The sequence below is a fragment of the Meleagris gallopavo genome, chromosome 1, assembly GCF_905368555.1.
Source record: "Meleagris gallopavo chromosome 1, MGAL_WU_HG_1.1, whole genome shotgun sequence".
Lineage (NCBI taxonomy): Eukaryota > Metazoa > Chordata > Aves > Galliformes > Phasianidae > Meleagris > Meleagris gallopavo.
In genome coordinates, this window is record NC_139404.1 from 28,491,770 (window position 1) to 28,510,869 (window position 19,100).

The 19,100-nt window shown below is 36.4% G+C and overlaps 1 protein-coding gene across 1 annotated transcript in view; it reads left to right on the forward strand.

The window, feature by feature from the left end:
- The window catches only part of CNTN1 (contactin 1), a 240,770-nt gene that overhangs the window by 138,742 nt on the left and 82,928 nt on the right, over positions 1 to 19,100 (forward strand). Inside the window, exon 4 of the mRNA XM_085219578.1 lies at positions 13,625 to 13,754. Coding sequence (XP_085075704.1) covers positions 13,700 to 13,754 — 55 coding nt within the window. The 5' untranslated portion in view covers positions 13,625 to 13,699. The remainder of the gene's footprint in view (positions 1 to 13,624; positions 13,755 to 19,100) is intronic.

The following is a 19,100-nucleotide window of genomic DNA, read 5'->3' on the forward strand; positions in this document are numbered from 1 at the left end:
GTCAGACTTCCTTTACCTGTGCGTTCTTTTAAGATCTGTCATATGTCTGTTGGGATTTAGGAAGAGCAAAGGGTTATATACCAAACAGAAAATGAAAAATAAACTGAAATCTACAAAATCAGTAGAAAGTTTGTGATTTAAGCAGAAAATAACCCTACAGAGCCATCTTCAAGACAAAGAGTCAGTTATTTTGAGTCAGATTCATTAAATTGTTTCATTACAGCAGAAAATCACTTCCAGATAATCCCTCTCAGAATTTAAATGAATTGGTTACTTGAAAATGTGATGCAAATGCAAAGACTTATCTAATTCAATACATCGAATCTAATGATGATACTAGCTTGTGTATGTAGCTTTGATTTGCAAATATATTGCCTTGCTCTTAGTTAATTTAGTAGATTGTTTTGTTTTTACATTTTAGTTGTGTTAAGTAATTTACATGAAATTTATGAGACATAAGATGAGTCATATTTATTTCAGAACATAATTGAGACCCAGAACTGTTGATATTGGTCACCAAGACTATCATCTGACAGTTTCTCTCTCTATTTAATTTGAATTCATTTGGTTTTCATTGTAGACACATGCTTCTTGTGGGATAAATACAAATCACTAAATGCAACCATTTTTAATAAAAATACTAATGATCTTTTAGAACAAATAATGTTTATAAGTGCCGTGAAGCATAAAATAATGGTGGAAAATGCAAACACTTAATGAAAACATCTGATTCACTGTATGTTATAGAAAGAGCACTGTGTTCTTTCGTCAGTAGTAATCTTGTACTTTTGTAACTGGTTTCTTCAAGCTGTATACCACAAAACACCATCAAGACAGAGGAAGATCAGTGATAAACAAAGGAAAGAAAATCTGCTTACTTTGATTTTTCTCTTCAGTCTGATTGCTTTTCTTTTTGTAAGACGTGGGCAAGTATGAAGTACATTCTTCATATAATTTCTAGAAGAAGCAGTGTTGCCTTATATAATCTTTTTGTCTGCAGTCTCAAGTGATAAATATGGTAGCAGAGATATTTTCTTTTACTGTACCAATAAATCCATTCTTGGCCATGCTACAGTAGTTTCACAGAGAGTGGATTTTGCCCATGTTAAATGGGAGAAATTTAGTTTATTCAATTCTCATGTACAACAAAGATGTAAATTCAGGTACTTTATATTTCAGTACATTGCTCATGCTTGGCTTGTTATTTATTCTTTTCCATCCACAAAAAATGTCCATAGAGTTCAGGTTACAAACTATTGAGTGCTCTGCTCAAGCAGAGTACTGCAAGCTGCTTCAGCAAGCAAATATTCACTTCAGTGCTATGGTATAGGCGGAAAAAAAAAAAGGAAGCTTGGTTATCAAGGTAGATCTTAAAGCTGTCTGCGGTATGTGCTCTGCTGCGAGGAGTTCTGCTGGCTTCTGAAATGGTTGCTGCATGTCTTATGAACTTCATTTTTCCATGACAATCACCTAAGATTTATTCCCACAAAATATCTAACACAAGCTTTCTCTCAGTCATTTGGCTTTCAGCGTTTTTCATGTCCTTGAATCCAATCTTAATTCTGTTTCTACTCTAAGGAAGTGTAAAGCTGGAGTTAGTTTTGGAAAGGAATAACTTTGAGAGATAAAGTGATCACTCAGAAATTCTTCCTGATATCATAGTCCTTAAGTTTTCCTTTGTACCAACGTGCTTAATTTCTTCAGTCCCCACGTGCCTTACTAACTGACAAGGGACTGTATGCTCCTGTCACTCCTCAATGTCTTGCTTCTGTTTCAGAATCCAGAGCATGATCTGCAAATGTTTAAGCATTAGATCCTGTGACAGCTCACAACTTTTAGCTCTTTAAAATTGCCAGCGCCATTTCTGTGATTACTATAAAAGAAAGCCAGATTGCAGCATTAAAATAAACCATTGAATCTGAAACAGTAATGTACAATGCCATCTCTTGATTAAGATAGCAAGCCATGCTGACTTATCATCAAATTTTAATATCTTAGAGAAGGAATGTTCAGTTCCTTTTCTTAGGGACAACCAACACAGAAGCTATCAAAAATTGCCTCTGTTAAAGAGAAGAAAAAAATGTGATATTTAAAAATGTGCTGCTGGAGTGAATTTGGTGAATTTGGTGAATTTGAATATAAAATATTTTGCAGGCAAAGAGCTGAATGTATTTCCCATTTTAGAAGATTTTTTTTCATGTTGTTGGTACTCTAGTAAGAATTAGAAAATTTTCTCATAAAAAAAATGTATTCCCTGGGTTGTCAGAACATTTTAGAACATAAGGCAAATTATAATACAAATGTTGTACATTAAAAAAAAAAAAAAAGATTCATTGTAATATTTTTAGAAGTAGACCAAATGACCATGTATGTGTTGCCATAATGATTCATTTGACAGATGCATTAACAGACCACAGAATGTGATACACAGCAGTTTTTGGTAGTTATAAATAGTAGCATCCTTCACATTGCTTATTAAATGATTAATAAGGCATGCTGGACTATGTTATCATTGTATCTCCATGCCCATGAAGGTAATATTATTTCAATTTCTGATACTGGTTATTCCATATATAATATTGTCTGTTCTCCTAATTTAAGCTGTACATCTTTATCTTTTCAGATAAATTTAAAATGAAAAGTACCTCATCAGCTGAAATAGTTCAACTGAATCTTTGAGGCATTTAAGAAAACTTAAACACACTGGGGAGGAGGCCAGGGTGAAAGGTTAAAGGGAGGTACAGAAGAATATGTGTAAAAGTTAATAAATTAAAACACTTACAACTGATTTATTTTTTTGAGTGTGTGGATATTCTTGTTTTTTAGATGTACTAACGTATCACCTAAGATACCAGAATCTGTAATAATGACCTGGCTTTTGGTGATTAGAACAATAGGTGTGCAGGAACTGCAGGGGTGGTTGTTTAGTGGGGACTGTGATTATTCTATTTTGTTGCTTGGAAAAAAGTGAAGTTACTGCAAGATTTTATGTCTGCTTTGCAGTCAGCTCCTTTTAAATGAGAAGGTTATTTTGATTTCTTGGCATATTGCCATTCTAAAATCGCATCTATGAAAGAATACACTTGTATGTTACATTCAACAGAATAATTATCACCTAAAGTATATGTAATTATTTGAAATTAATCCATTGGAATCAGAATTACTTATTAATGTGACTTTGATAACCAAAAATAAATGTCTTTTTTTGTGGCTGACTTGCTTAATCTATATTTATCTACATATCAAAATGTAGTTTTTGTCACAACATTATGAAACTTGGGAGATCTTTGAAATGCAGATTTCTAGGCTTCTGTCTTGCAAACAGATGAATGCCCATGGTGATTTTGCTATATGAGTTCATCTGGCACTTAAATATTTGTAGCTACTTCAGTAGGTCAGGCATTAAGCAGTGTTCTGGACTTGATGGTCTGCTGGTGATTACTCTCTGATGTCTGCACTCACACCGTATTTATGTACTCCAGGTTCTGCAGTGTCCCATGGACCCTTCTTCAATGGCTGCCGCTTCCCTCTCACACACAAGTCTCTCCATGTGCTCTTCCCATGGACACCTGGCCCTTTGGGCTTACGGTCCTACTCCACTTTCACCTCCGTATGCATATATGCACACACAACAGAGAGCTCTCACCTAGGAAAACTGATAGAGATGAAATTTAATAAGAAGACACGCTGCTGATCAGGGCAGAGCATAGCCAGACAAACCTACTCACCGGTCCACTGTTTAACATAGCCAGACCAATTTATACCGGTATGCCTTTATTTTCCTGCACCAGTTTCTTGCTATTCCACGTTGGTCTTTCACTGAGATCCATGAGGTCTTCTGGAGAGCTTCTGCTGTAGTCCCTCGTTGGGTTTCAGGCTGGTGCATGGCTGCTGTGGCTCTGGAAAGAGCTGGGCAGCTGGTGGGATCACTGGGTTTCCTGGCCTTGCATTGTTTTGTTTTTGCATTTGTGGTGATGAGCCTTTAAAACCGTAGCTTTATGGCTCAAGGTTTGATGTTTCTTTTGAGCAAGATTTTAAGTTTTCAGTGAGCTTAGAAAAACATTTTATCCATCACGACATCAGTGTTCTGCCTTATTAACTTGGGAAGATCTCATTTCTTGTGTTTCTTTGATATTGTGGTTTTGACTCTAGAATTCATCCGAAGGCCATTCTAATGGTATGTGTCAGTGCATTTCTCCGGCTGTCAAATTATTAAGAAAGATTTCTGTATATTCTGTGTGCCTCTGAGAGTGTGTTACTGCTGATGGAGAATATATGTATGAAAAGTACCAACTGATGATCAGAGATGATGAACTAAACTTTCTTAAAAAATGCGCTCGTCTGGGGATTGTGGAAACAATGCTTTTATTGCTGATAATTACACATATGCTAAAAGTAATTTATCTTCTGAAATGTTCAGGATACAATAAAGTCTACCTCATAAATAAGAATCTGTGAAAAACAGTCTTTAAAACATAGAAGGTCTTGAAATGGTATGCGGCAGATGTGTAAAAAATGACCATGGATCTCACCATAGCTGTTATGAAATGTGCAATCTTAAACCAGTAGGCACAAATGGTGTGGTATTCCAAAATGTACTAGCAAATTCTAGTAAACATGGAATTGACTTTCCTTTTTTCTACTGTTTGCAGCTGCTAGTCTGATTCAAATTGTTTATTCACAGGATGAAAGAGATGTTTTAAGCATTCTCAACAGTTGCAAGTGATTGATGTATATTTAAAAAAAAGCTACTCCAATTTAAAGAGAGTTGCTAGGAAACATGTAGCTTGAAGATGAAATCTCCCACAGAGCTTGTCTTTGGCTGTGCTATAAGAAATACATCATACAGTGTCTTAAGTTAAGATTCCATGAAGAAAACTGTTAAATTTTTATAAATATAAATACATCTGCTATGGACTTGTTGAATACACGTGATTAATTCCCATATCTTCATTTAGCAATGAAATATAAGGTATTGTAAATTCAGAAAAATATGAAAATCAAATGGAAAATGGCAGGAATGCTATAAAGGTTTTCATAATTCCATTAAATTTTCTGAAACATCAAATGTTTTTTTCTTAGAAATTGACCTAATATACCTGAGATTTAATTTCAATATGATATTGTGAGGTTTCAAAGCAATCGATATTTATGTTCTTTTTTAAACTTTAACAAAATCTAAGCTCTGAAATATAATAATAATCATGGTCTTAATTTCATTTGAGAAGCTCATATTTTTTGCATCTTGAAAGATGCTGGCTAAAGTAACCAAAAGTTTCTCTATCACATGATGTAATGCTTGGTTTAAGTAATAGATATCTGTTTATACTCACAGTGACTTTTTTCCAGGTCAATCAAATACACCTGGTAGAGTCCAGGTGTATTTGATTATCTTGGATCCAGCTGTCTTTTAAGATACAAATGGAAGCTAGTATACCTGATTCTGGGCTGTATCAAGAGATGTGTGACCAGCAGGTCGAGGGAGGAGATTCTGCCCTTCTACTCTGCTATCATGAGACCCCATCTGTAGTACTGTGTCCAGTTCTGGAGCCCCCAACTCAAGAAGTACATGGAGCTGTTGGAATGGTTCCAGAGGCTGGAGAAGACAAAGCTCTGGGGGCACCTTATTGCAGCCTTTCAGTACCTGAAGGGGTCCTACAGGAAAGCCGAGGAGGGACATTTTATGAGAGTATGTGGCAATAGAACAAAGGATAATGGCTTTAAAGTTGAAGAGAGTAGATTTAAACTAGATATTAGGAAGGAATTCTTTACTATAAGGGTGGTGAGGTACTGCTCAAAGCCTCATCCAGCCTGGCCTTGAACATCAACGGGAAGGGGGCCTTCAGAATCTGGTCTGGTGGGAAGTGTCCTTCACCATGGCATGGGGGTTGGAACAAAATGGTCTCCAAGGTTGCTTCCATCCCAGACCATTCTATGGTAGAAACAGAGCAGTATGCTTTGCATGATGCTCTATGTTTTGCTGGAGTTTGTTTATTGATTTTGGTTTGCTGAAATTCTCTACCTGGCAGTCTTTAAGCAGCATCCCTTACAGGATGCTTTCAGAAAAGTGTGAGTGATGCCTGTGAATTATAGCAGTAGTAAATGATCTTTTTCTTATTTATTGCTTTAGAAGAAGGAACAGCCAGTTGCTGATAGAGCAAAACATGTGAATAGAGGCTTGGAGGACTGGCTGCCAAGCCGTTTGCTACTGACATAATGATTAAGGAGTGTTTGAGTACCTGTAAGCAGTACTACTTTATCTGAAGATATTTCAAAGCAAAACCTTTTCACAGCTCAACAGCTTGAGAAAGGTAACTGTGCAGTAACTGACCCTTCATATTGCAGTCATTGATTGACTGCAAGATGAGATAGGTGTGTGGCCACTGTAAAACCCTTGCAGGAGAAGAATCTTGATTTATAAAGAATCTGTGAATGCAAATAAGAGAAATAGGAAATCTCATTAGTGGCATGAGCTAACTGAAGGACAAAATAACAGAAAGCCAAAAAAACTGTGGGACGGAAAAAAAAGAAAAGAAAAGAAAAAGAAAGAAAATAGAGAGAATGATGCAGTAGGCAAGCAAAGGAAAATTCCATAGGGCTCCTTAATTGCTTAACCAAAAGAACAAAGTACCTACTGAGCAACTGACTGAAGAAGTTACTGAGTCTTGAAACCTGGAACATTATATGTGCAAATATAAAAGAAGCAGAAGGGTGACATTCACAGTGTGATTAACAACCAGCATGATTTCCTACTTGGGAAAAAAATAATGCATTAGAAAATTGCAATGTAAAACAGACATCTTGTAACAATAAAGTTGGCGTTCAGGTCTGTAGTATCTTTTATATTTTATAACAATATTCTGAATGTAGTACTAATAACACATTTTTTGTTTCTTCTTATAAGCATTATGTGTTCTTGCATTGTGGAATAGGTGGTATGACTTTCAAGTGCAATGTCTCAAAACATGTCTATAGGAGGAATTTATTATCTTCTTTGTGCCAAAGAAAGAGTGGTCTAGAAATGTATAAAAAGAGTAACTGTGTTGTCAGTCATGAACCAGAATGTTTGTTCTTTTAAGCGTAAGGTTTGAGAGTTTCAGTCAAAAGGAAGGCAATAAGAGCAGCTTTATAAGTATTTGTAGAAGAACTGAACTGTTCAGTTATTTATATAGCATCTGTAAACGGTAGAAAATGAATTGGGAGTGGGTGGTGTTAGACTGCTCTTTGCTCCAGCTCAGTGGGTGCTTGTTATGTTATTTCATATTGTGCTTGAAAGTGTACGTTCTGTTCAAGAAGAACATCTTATTTATGGGCCATCAAATTGATGAGCTTCTTAGCTGGCTTTCATTCATGTGATATGAAAAAAACAGCTATGCTCTTTAAAAAAGAGTAGCATAGAAAGTATTGGAAGCGTCACTGTTCGTGGCGGACTGTTTGGGCCAGTGGTCACTACTGTGGGCAGCAGGAACCGTTTCGAAAGGTAGAAATTTGAACTTGCATTTCCACTTGGACAGATATGGCAAAAAAATAACGTAATCAAAGCTGATCAGAAGAAAATGAATGTTTATATACAAGCCTTTGTAAAAAATTCCTTGTAAAAGGAATTAAAGCTGCTCTGATTTTTAAGAGACAGCCAGCTATCACTGAAAATCCTTTGTAGACTTAGCAGTGCTATATGAGTGGGGCTGACTTGAAAGTTTACTTAACAGTGATCCCAGAGCACTGCAGTGAGATTAATTTGTGTGGTGGGAAGATATTTGCCTTGTCTGATAATAAACAACAATAGTAAACATTGGTGGCTAAAATATTGTTTTTAGAATTAAATGGAGGGTGGATGACAGGCTTTTGAATAAGATGTCATGTGCTTTCTTATGTCACCATCTTAACTAAAATTCAAAAAACAGATTGATCACAAAATTAAATTGCAAGGACTAAAATTGTAGAAGATGACAATAAGTAATTTTCAATGCACATTGTTATTTTCTTTAACTTCAGATGTTTATTGATCATTCAAAATACTGAGCAAGTATTAAGATTTATGATGATTTAGTCTTTGTAGCAAAAAAAAAAATGCAACCTATTCTAAGAAAATCAAGATAACAAGCAGTTAGATGCTTACTAAAATCACTAAAAAAGCCTGAAATAAAAACAAATAGAAAATACTGATTAGGTTGAAGTATTGTGTCACTTCTAAAAAGCTTTGATTATAACTTTCCACTATGTTAATTTACTAGTGAATTATTGCAATTATATATATATTCATGTTTTGAAAAGGGTGGAGAACTAGAGATTTCCTCTAGATTATTGTATCTATTTATAGTCTAATCTGGATAGAATCTCTACCAATTCTAAAACTTGAATATGTATAATTATAATAATACAGCAGGAAATGAGAACTGCAACAAGAATCTTGATTTACCTCTTGTAGCTAAGTGTACCAATCCAGAACTCCTAAGCACATTTGTTTGGCCCCTCTCCATCAGTTCTGTACTAGTAATTTCTAAGAGAGAGCCTTGAACAGATGTTGGGAGCTGCTGTGGCAATCATGCTGCTCCCATGCTGAAAGCTTCAGGAAGGGGAGATCCCATTTTGGTAAAAGTTGAGGTTTGTCTATCCTTCTTCTTCCACTTTCTTCATCCTTATAATTATTTTTCTAGTACACAACTGCAAGCTGATTCTCTGTTGTTTGTTTGTTTGTTTGTTTTTCCTAGCTCCTCTGTTTTTACTGAGTGCTGATCTAGTTTGATAAACCAGATAAACTTCCCCATCTGTTTCAATTCAGTTCCTTCAGTCCTTTGGTCTCTTGCTGTGGATAGTGCAGACTTCTCATCCTCAACTACATTCACCTACCTACACCTCTGTCCCTTTTCCTGTCTTTCCTTGTTTCTGACTGCCCCTTTGGGGAAGTTTGTTGCTCCCATTGTCCCACGCTTCATTTACAGATCTCACCAGTGTCCCTTCCCTCTCTAATGCTGAGTTGTCTTTCTTTGCTTCCTCTTCACCCCTTATGCATCCACACTGTTGCTCTGATTTCCACTGCAGACCTTTTTTCCTTTTGTTTATCCCACTCTTTATTTCTGGCAGTTTATGTAATTTACTGATACTGCTTTAGATCTTACAATCTTTATTCAACTGACTTGTTTACCTGCTCTTTTCCCTTCACTATTGTGTCTAGGTTATGAGTTCATCTACACGTTTACATTAAGTAGAGAAGTGTTGTAAACCTGGTGATTTCACAGCTGTCAAGCAAGTTTCTTTTGCTTCTTAATGAAGTCAAAAGGTATTCATTGAAGGTCTAAAGAAAGCCACAGAGAATATGGAAGAAAATTTAGACATTTTCCTGAAGGGATTTTTGAGAGATTAAGGAATCACTGGTAGTGGAGAGAGGCAGCTCTTTCTTATTGTCTTGAGAGCACCCTGATCATAATGAAGCATCCTGAGACACTGAAAAGCTTCTAAGGCAGTTCTGGGAGGACCCCATGATCAAAACTAAACTCATTTTCTGTTAAGCAGACAGTGTCCCAGGTTTTTCCCACAGTCTCTGGTAGGAGTGCACTCAAGACAGATCATCAGAAGGAGATTTCTTGAATCTAAAAAGGCAAAGACCTGTAGCTGTGATTGGGTCTTCTGGGAAACTAAACAGTCAAAAGGGATTCAAATGTGCTAATGACCATTAGATAGTAATTAAAGTGGGTGCAGTTGCAGGTAAGCGCTTGCTCATTGCATTATATATGAGGGCTGCTTCGAAAGTAGTGCCTCCTATTTTATGGTGTCGGCCCATTACAGCAAAGGTGGATGTTGGTGTGGCAGTAGATGTTGAACCTTCCCAATGATATCGTGTCTCATTTTGTTGCCACGCACCAGCTGGCAGCAGAGGGGCAGTCTTACAAAATAGGGTCTGAGATGGAAGTGTGGATGAAGCAAAGGTATATCACTGAGTTCCTCCACGTAGAAAAAATTGCACCCATTGCCATTCATTGTTGTTTGCTGAATGTTTATGGAGACCAATCAGTGGATGTGAGCACAGTGAGGCAATAGGTGGTACATGTCTGCAGCAACAACGGTGATAGTGGGTCACCTTCACTGGTGCACTAATTGGTGGTGACTATACTGGAAAATAGCGTTTTGTAGCTGAGAATTTATACTCTTTGTATCTGTTGTAGTTCCCATGGAAATAAATAGGAGGCATTACTTTTGGAGTGACTCAAGCATTTTTAAAGTGTGTTCTTTATTTGCTGAAATTGTGATGCTTTGTTGTTAGGAAAGAGGAAGAGGATAGTACACTGTGCAGATGAAAAGGCATAGATCCCAACATGCGAAGTGAGTTGTACTAATGATCGTTCTTTTGTTAGGGAATTATTTTTAACAAGGCAACAATATCCTTCTCTCTCTGCAAGGAAAAAAAGGATGAGAGCTGTAAAGTTAAAAAGACAGAGGATGGCACTGCATGAGCATTGCAGCCCACGGAGCCGCCCCCAGTGGGAGAGCTGCTGCCTCAGATATGCCCGGACTCACACTCAGTCGGCTGGGCGGTGCCATCACTTACAGTCACGCTGCTTCAGACATGCAGAAGATAACCCCCGTGCTGTCTCATCTAATAGCAGGCAGTGCTGCCCAAATTCACCAGAGCAATGTGGAGCAGCCTCACTTCTTGTCTGCAAGCTGAGATAAATCAGGAGAGATGTGCTACATAGACAGAACCCACTCAGCTGAAATAAGTGAGAGCAAGGAAAGGATTTTAATCCTGGCAGGGAGGATATTTCTGTATCTGAATAAAATGAGGTATTTATAGCATTTACTGACACAATTTTTATTTACTGTAATTTGAACCGGTGTTCAAATTACATTTTCCGAGCCAACAGGAAGGAATTTTCAGAGAGCTAGAGAACAAAGTAATATTCCAGAAAGAACCTGAATTCTGCAAAAGAGAGGGAGGAGGGATCTGCTGTTTGCAGTGTCTGCAATGTCAGAGAGAGAGAGAGAGCAAACATTTGCTCTTAACAGTTTCATCTATCGATGCATTTGAACACAGTTATTATGACCCTGAGTTACTGTGTAATTATTATTGTTCCCAACAGAGTTACTGTTTCATTGCTGCTTAATTATGTGCATTATTTCAGAATGACTGTGCAATTTAATTCCTGTCTTTGAAATAAATGTTGCAGGAGAGACAGTGACATACCAAAAGAAGCTTGATAGTCAGGATCTGGATACTGGACAAGTATACAAAATTATTTGTTGATGTAACCTACCACTGTCTTTTTGAGGCATTGCAGAGATGCAGTAGACCATAACTCCACCATTTAAAGCAGCTGGCTGAGATAGTGGTGACTATCCTTTAGCTGGCAGAGCAAACTCCAGTGCTGAAATCTAAGAAATTTCAGAGCTAAGAGAAGCAGGAGAGTAACACTGTTAAATTATGGCACTTGGATTCAGCTACAGGATGCATTTGCATTTGTTATCAAATTAAGAGCCTTTTTCAAGGGAATGTTTCCAAATCAATCCCAGTTCTTGGGAACCCTGTTCATGTCTTTTGAGTGTTACATGAAAAGAATGTTCAGCAAAACAAACAAGATCACAGCAACTAGTACAGTTTTGAGCTGGTTGGTTGATAAAGATTTAGGAAAAAGCCTGAAGCTTCCATAATTCCTGATTCATAAAGATTCTCTTTTTGTATTTCCTGCTGTTTTCCCACACTGTCAGCTTAATAAAACATCCTATGTAACTCTCTTTAAGGAAAGCTCTCTAATCTTTTGAGGCATGTTTGAGTAAATGCCTTTTCAGCATTATTTGAAACTCTGTATGCATGAGTGGTTCAGCAAGAAAAATGGAAACCAACTTTTTGCTCAGAGAGCTTCTAGTGATTGCTGATGAAAATGAGTAAAGGAGGCAGCAGCTGTTAGCTAACAGCCAGCATACTCAGAATGTAGAGCAAAAGTTGATGCTGTGGGTCCACTGATTGATCGCACACATTTTGAAAGTTTTAGTTCAGATATGCTCTTTACTGGTGCTGTGGAGAGGATACATTCTAGAAGAGGCAGCTGAGATTGCTGTCACTGACCTGACTACGTCTCTGGCTGCCAGAGACAAATCTGGGAGTCACAAGGTAGAGTTAGTGAGGAGAAATGGGCAGCTCTGGATGATAGCAAAACAGCAGCCCCAAGGATTTAAGAGGTTTTTCAAGGCAAGGAACAAGGGACAAGTGAAAAGCCCTGATAGTTGAAATGTATTCTTGGTTGCCTCAGGGAGAGACATGAGACAAGGAACTGAGTCGGGCATATCGAAGAACAACTCAGAGACTTGCTAGTAATCACAGCAGCATTTATCCTAAGCATACTTGTTGTTAGGTATGTTAGTACTTGTGATTTGATATTGAAAACTGCCTGTTTTCTGATGTTTGAGGAGGGAAACTGAGCAGTTTTCAAACAAGATCTAAAGTAATGTTGTGGAAAAAAAGAACAATACAGTAAAAACTTTGACATGGGAAGATGGAGAGTCTAGATGAAAGACAAAATCTGTGGTCAGTCATTGATATCTGTTACAGAACTCTGGGAAACAGGAGCATCAAGACTGCATCCCGCTGAAAGTGAAAAGGCCTTTTGAATATGCACATTTCCTGGGATGCATATTCCTGAAGGGTATTTAAGCACCTAAGAGCAAATTTGTGTAATGAAAATAGTAACAAAATTTATGAACTGCATAGAGCAGATAAGATCACCACATGCCCAAGATGGAGTAATATTCTGTTAGTGATGGAAACAATGCTTTGTGTGAAGGTCATAACTTAACCAGTGCTACAATAGAACCAATCAAGAGGAGATAGAAAGAAGTATGAACAAGATGTGATGCATTTAAAAGCTGTTTTTATGAAAGCGTGGCAAGAAACCCATTAAAGAAGACAGGAAATTACACACTGCAAAAATGCTGATGCTGTGCCCTAAAGAAATAGACAAAGCCACCAACCAGAAGGAGGAGTCTAGCAAAAAACTGATTGAGAAAAGCAAAAAGTGTCATAGAAATAAGCATTCAGGTAACTAAATCATTATGTTCAGGAAACACATAAAAACTAATACTGCTTTTCCATAGGATCATTGATTGTGCTAAAATTTTTGAAGGAAACATATAGCAGCCAAAATAATTAGCTCTGAAGAAGGTTCATGCGCTTTGGTTTCACTGTAATTTTCTTGTAGACTTTAAAATTGTTAATTACTGTGTAGAGTTTACTGACATCAGGGAGGATAGAATGGTACAAGCTGCATAATATTAGTATTTCTAATAATCTGGAATCTATAAATGATCTAGATTCAATCCAAAGCATAGTTTTGGTTTAGGAAGATGGATATAAAAGAGAATGTTCAGTACTGATAGTTGCTATACAACTTACTATCACCAGAAGGCCTGAGTACTGTATGGACTTTTAAGGAGTGTGCTGACTGAATAAAAGAGATCATTAATTTAATGTAGAAAATTCAGCAGCACATTAATTATTCAAAAGTCTCTGTACTATATTAACTCATAAGTATTCAGTTTAGACAGATAGTATGGGAATTTAAATTCCCATAAATGATATTAGATAAAGCTTTATGTCAGAATTATTCACTCCTTTTTCTTTCTCTCTAATCAGGTGGTTGTGGTTCTCTGAATACTTGTGTTGCGAGGCAGAAGTCCTTTCGAGATAGTCTCTGAATAGAAAATAACCATGAGGTTCTTCATCAGTCATCTTGTTACACTCTGTTTCATCTTCTGTGTGTCAGGTAAGATGTGTTAATTCATTTAACTGTTTTCAGTTTCGTGCATTCCAAGGTCAATTTTGCTTTTTGTATGGTTTTAGTACAGTTAATTAATAAATGTGAGTAAGTATGAGTAGGGAAGCGTACTAAATGCGGATCTGCACTTTAAAATTGTTTTGGCTATTCTCACTCAGTATACTGAACCAATTATTTCCTCTAGTTTCATCTAAGGTTATAAAATTGTATCAACCATCTATTTGTGCACAGATAATCAAGATGATTAGAAGAATGGAAAAATGCCCATGAGAAGACGTAATAAACACAGAATTCACTAATACTGTCACCATCTAAAATTCACAAAATTAGAATTAGGACATTGCAGTGGTAGTTTTCATAATACAGTGGAGCAATGCTATATATAGTAACTTTGATTGGAAATTATAAATAGTAAAATTTTTCATAAACATAGATGTGGCTGTTTTAAACTTGCAGGAACCATATTTCTGATATCTAAAATTACAGAGATTTTTGCAACTCAAATTCGTTCAGTTCTAAAAGATAGAAGAGCTCTTTGGAAAGTTAAAATTCAGTATTAAAATTTATTTCCTGTTACCCTTTCCAAACAGCTCTGAGGTTTGTAAAGCCTGTTTCAAACGTTCTTGCCAACTTAAATGAATGCTGGTTTTTAGTTGTTGTCATGAATTGGGTTGCCAGTATAGAGCTGAAGAAAGAGAACATTTTGCTTACGTACGGACTGCATGAATTAAGATCTCAGCATGTAAAAAGCAGAATAATTAGACTGTGCATATAAAAAGGTTTGAGATGTGCAAATATTCGTGTGAACTATGTGGTTATTTTCTAACATGTATCAATGTATGCTGTAAGTTAGTCCCTGCTTCGAGGAAAAAAGTTAATGGTAACGTTAGTTTTACTGCATTTACAATAAGATATTTTTTGGAGATTCCTTATGTAGTTATTTAGTCTTCCAGCAAACTTAGCAGTTCATGTTCTTGCTCATTCTGGCCCACCATTTCAGGCATCACCTTAACATCACTGCTATAAGATGATATTGTTTATATTATTGAGTCTGAAAATGATTAATATTGTGGTATAAGTTCACCACTCATAGGAAGCTACTCCACAGTTCACAGGAGTACTTTTTTATTTAAAGGAACACTATTTTATTCTGTGAAGGGTTAAACTTCGTTCTTTACTCCATGTCTGAGTTTTTTTGAGGATATACTGACACATAATAAAAATCAAGACCTTTAAAATATTGTAATCTCTTACATTATATTTATTGTGTATTTTAAGGGCCTTGTCTTTGTTAAGATACAAGAATTGCTGATGGTACCAAAAAAAAAAAAAAAAAGATTTCACTACTTTAATACTGGACTGTCAACTACCATCAGTAAGATTACATGTGAGTTAGACAAAATCATCAACCATCAACTATAGGAGACAAGCAAGGGCTAAATATTAGTTGGTAAAAAAAAAAAAAAAAAAGCTCTATGAGTCAACTACTGTCAAAACGAAATCCATTTAATTCCTTCATGGGCAGCTATTAATAATCAGCTAACAATTAATGCTATTACTTGTGTATTACGTACATTGCAGTTGTGCCCAGAAACCGGAGATCTTGGCACATTGCAAGTGCCTTAGATTGACATTAGAATGTGATATTCTATAAATGTCAATAACAAGATCTGCTCCAAAAATAAGGCCCTCTATTTTATTATGTTGTCCCACAACATCAGATGCAGATTTTGGTGGTATGGCAGTAGAGTCTAAAACTTCCTGCCAGCATTATGTTATATTTTGTTGCCGCACAACAGACAGCAGCAGAGGGGCAGACTGGCAAAACAACATCTAATGTGGAATGTCTGAATGTTTCTAGAGGCCAAAGAGTGGATATGAGCACAATGACACTGTAGGCGATGCATTTCAGCAGTGGGTTGTCTCCACTGATATGAAGTTTTAGGAGCATAACGTGCAGACTCTTGTTCATCACTGGTGAAAATACAGAGCTAACGGTGGTGGTTGTGTTGAAAAATAGTGTTTTGTAGCTGCAAATTTGCTCTGTCAAATAGTGTTATTGTACTCTTTGTATCTGTTGTAGTTTCTATGGAAATAAGTAGGAGGCATTACTTTCAGAGTAACTGACATAGAAAGAATGAAGTTGAGTATAACGATATTGTATAGAGTATGCATTGATATATTTATAGCAATATTTAGTTTATCTTTCATTTGACGATAATTGGCTGTGTTAGGTTCAGATGAGTTGAATAGGAGCCAGTGGTGTAAAGGGTTTTGAATGTGGGGAAGTTATAACAGAGCTGATTTTAGAAGGATCTTCAAGTTCAAACGAAATTCCTGACTTATCTTCTGGTAAGGAATAAATTCAGGACTTGCATGAATTTTAATCAAAAGCCAAATTTAAGACTTACTTCAAGAGTAAAAAATGATTATGGCACAGTCTACCAAGATGAAGAATTTGTAGTGTTATACAGTCAGGCGAGTTCATTATCTCTAGCGTATTATTACAACCCTGAGTAGCAGACACACGCAGGCTTTATTTTGCAATCCTAATTGAATAGCCATCTGAATTAAGAAGTCTGTTTCTATCATCTGGTCATTTTAGTGCCATTTTAGATTATATCTGAATCTTTGCAGTCTTTGCTCTGCTCTAGCACTTGAATCTCACTAAAGAGTTTCTCATTTCACACGAGTGCTAGAGTTGCTGGTAATTAGTTGTAGCAAATTTTCATTTTCAGTATATCTCTTGGCAGTGAAAATGTCATAGAGACCAGTAAGTGCTTAGCTGCAGACATAAAAAGGGTTGCTTGAGAGTGTTCACAGTATGGTTAAAAGATGAAAGATACTGTGGAAAAGAGGGAGCATAATTAGGGTGATCAGATAGAGTTTTAGGAAGTATTCTTCCACACGTGATGCTATAAAGAGGAGTGCTGGTAAATGTAAATAGTAACAGAGAATGTGGGAATTGAGAATGTTTTATGAGTAAAGACCATGAGTTCTCATATAGCAACCAAACAAGCCAGAGATCATATTGAAGAGAGAAGTTAGCAGGAAACAGATTTTGAAAACACGATTTTAAAAACTTTGCTTCAACTTTTTTTTTTAATTAAACATAGGGTTTCATGGGAAGTGTATTTTGCTCAAGTTGCCTTCTGTAATACTAGATCCACAGTTCTAAAGCGCTTTTACAAGCTAAGTTCCTTTGGGCAAACCAGTTCATGACCGGCACCACCAGTCAGGGTTTCTGCAACCCATGGCTCCTAAGAAGATGTAGTATATGATCTGCTCTGGAGCCAGAAATAGAATACAATTCCCCTCCCCTTCCCCTCCCCTCTCTTCTTTCCAAAAGAGAAATATATGGTTTTTAGAATTTTGGAGTTTTCTCTGCAGTAAAAACCCAAACTTGTAGCCACTTCTGTTTTATGGTAATGAAGGGCAGAAGTTAAAAATTAACAATGACTAGCCATTTTCCATTAGTGGGGAATGTGCAGCTACTTGAATGAAGGGAAGAAAACATTACACAAATCAGTACATTGGGAGCTTGAGCAGAAATCATCTGCCATGAGACAGGAGCAGTATTTATTTTCCAGGTAAATTAGTGCTTGAAATATAGCCTTGCAGATGAAAGCTGATGAAAAAGCTGTAAGTAATTTGGTCTTTCACTTAGTGATATAACAGTCAGTTATGATAAGGGTTGCTTTTCAGAGTGCACTTTGAGCAGCACAAGGCGAATGAGAGCAGTGAATCACTCCTTAGGGAACATCAAGATGATTGTCAATCCACTGCCAAAAAAGTTATTTCATGCCTATTACTAGTAATATTTGACTCTACTTCTCTTTCCTCTGACATCTCCAACATACTTCTCCATTGCCTTTGACTTCCTATTAAATTCATGTACTATTGCTGAGTTTGGTTTTCAGACATTTCTTTCATCTATCTTATCACATATAAATCAGAGAACCATATTGTATCTTCACTTGGGAGAATAACCTTGGGCCAAAAGAATTAAGAGTCTGTTTCAGCAACAAAAAACTAACTAATAACTGCAAAGGGCTTTTTTTATTATTATTATTTGTGATTAGTGAGTACTTGATTACATTAGTGAGTATTTGATTACATTTGGCTCCAAGAAGAATCAAATAGAAAAAATATTACTCTTTTCCTTTTTTTTTTTTTTTTTTTTTTTTTCATTCTGATCAAACTGTTGTACTTTTTACCTTGAGTTTCATATTGCAGAGTCTGGTAATATTTGATTTTGGGTCAGATCAGGGCTCAAAAGGCAGCCTGCCATTCTAGGAACTATTTTCATTTGTGCAAAATGAATTGATAGTTCAAGGGTAAAAGTGTCAAAACCACTTCCATTATTTACGGAACCTAATGCCTTGTTTTCGAAATTCATTTCAATGAAAGCTAGTAAGCCTGAAAGTCAGTATGACACAGGGCTTCTCAGTACAGGACAGTTACTGTGATGTATAAATGAGGATGCCATTAAACAGCATGCTGAATTTCTGACTATATTGCTGATATTTCATATGCACTTGTGTGGGGAGATTATGCAGAGTAATAACACACTCTAAATTAATTTTTAATTTGCTGAGTATTGTCTTTCCCACAAGATCAAGTTGTTAGGCCCTTAAGTAACTTTTGAAATAGTCCTTATGTTTCTGAAGAGAAGTCATGTAATAGGCAAGTGTATGTATGCTGAAAAGTACTATAATTCGTATTGGCAAATTCTAAGAAGAGAAGCAAACTTCACCTTTTCATTCTTAGGCATAAGTGGATAAAAGTGCTTTTAGAAGAGTTGGCACATTTTATAATAGAAACTTGTTATAAAAGTGAAACTACATAATAAACTACATGGTTCGTGAAGGACTTTGTTGGCATGTGTCTTGTCTTACTCAGTAGGTTTCAAAGAAGGTGAATCATTTTCTATCTCCAGAGTCATGCCTCCCCTTGTCAGCAGGGGTTGTTACCGTGATGGAATCATCCGAGACTCAGAGAAACAATATAAATCAGTATATTGGGAGCACCCTAACAACAATTGATACACTACTTCGAAGTAATATTGGCTAATTTGCCAATAATGATTAGTAAATGTTACAGGTAGGAGTACTTTGGCCAAGGAGTTACTTATATGCTATAAGTTCTGAGACAATATTAGGCAACAGCTACATCAATGAGTGAAAGTATAAAAGAGTGAAAGAGAAAAGATAGAAAATGGGGAAAGAGAGATGGACAAATAGACAAACACAGCAAAGCAAAGCAGTTCTCATCTCTTTAGTCTGGGGATGTCTTTGTGTCTGAGGGTCCTGATCTTTGGTAGTGGTGAGTCAT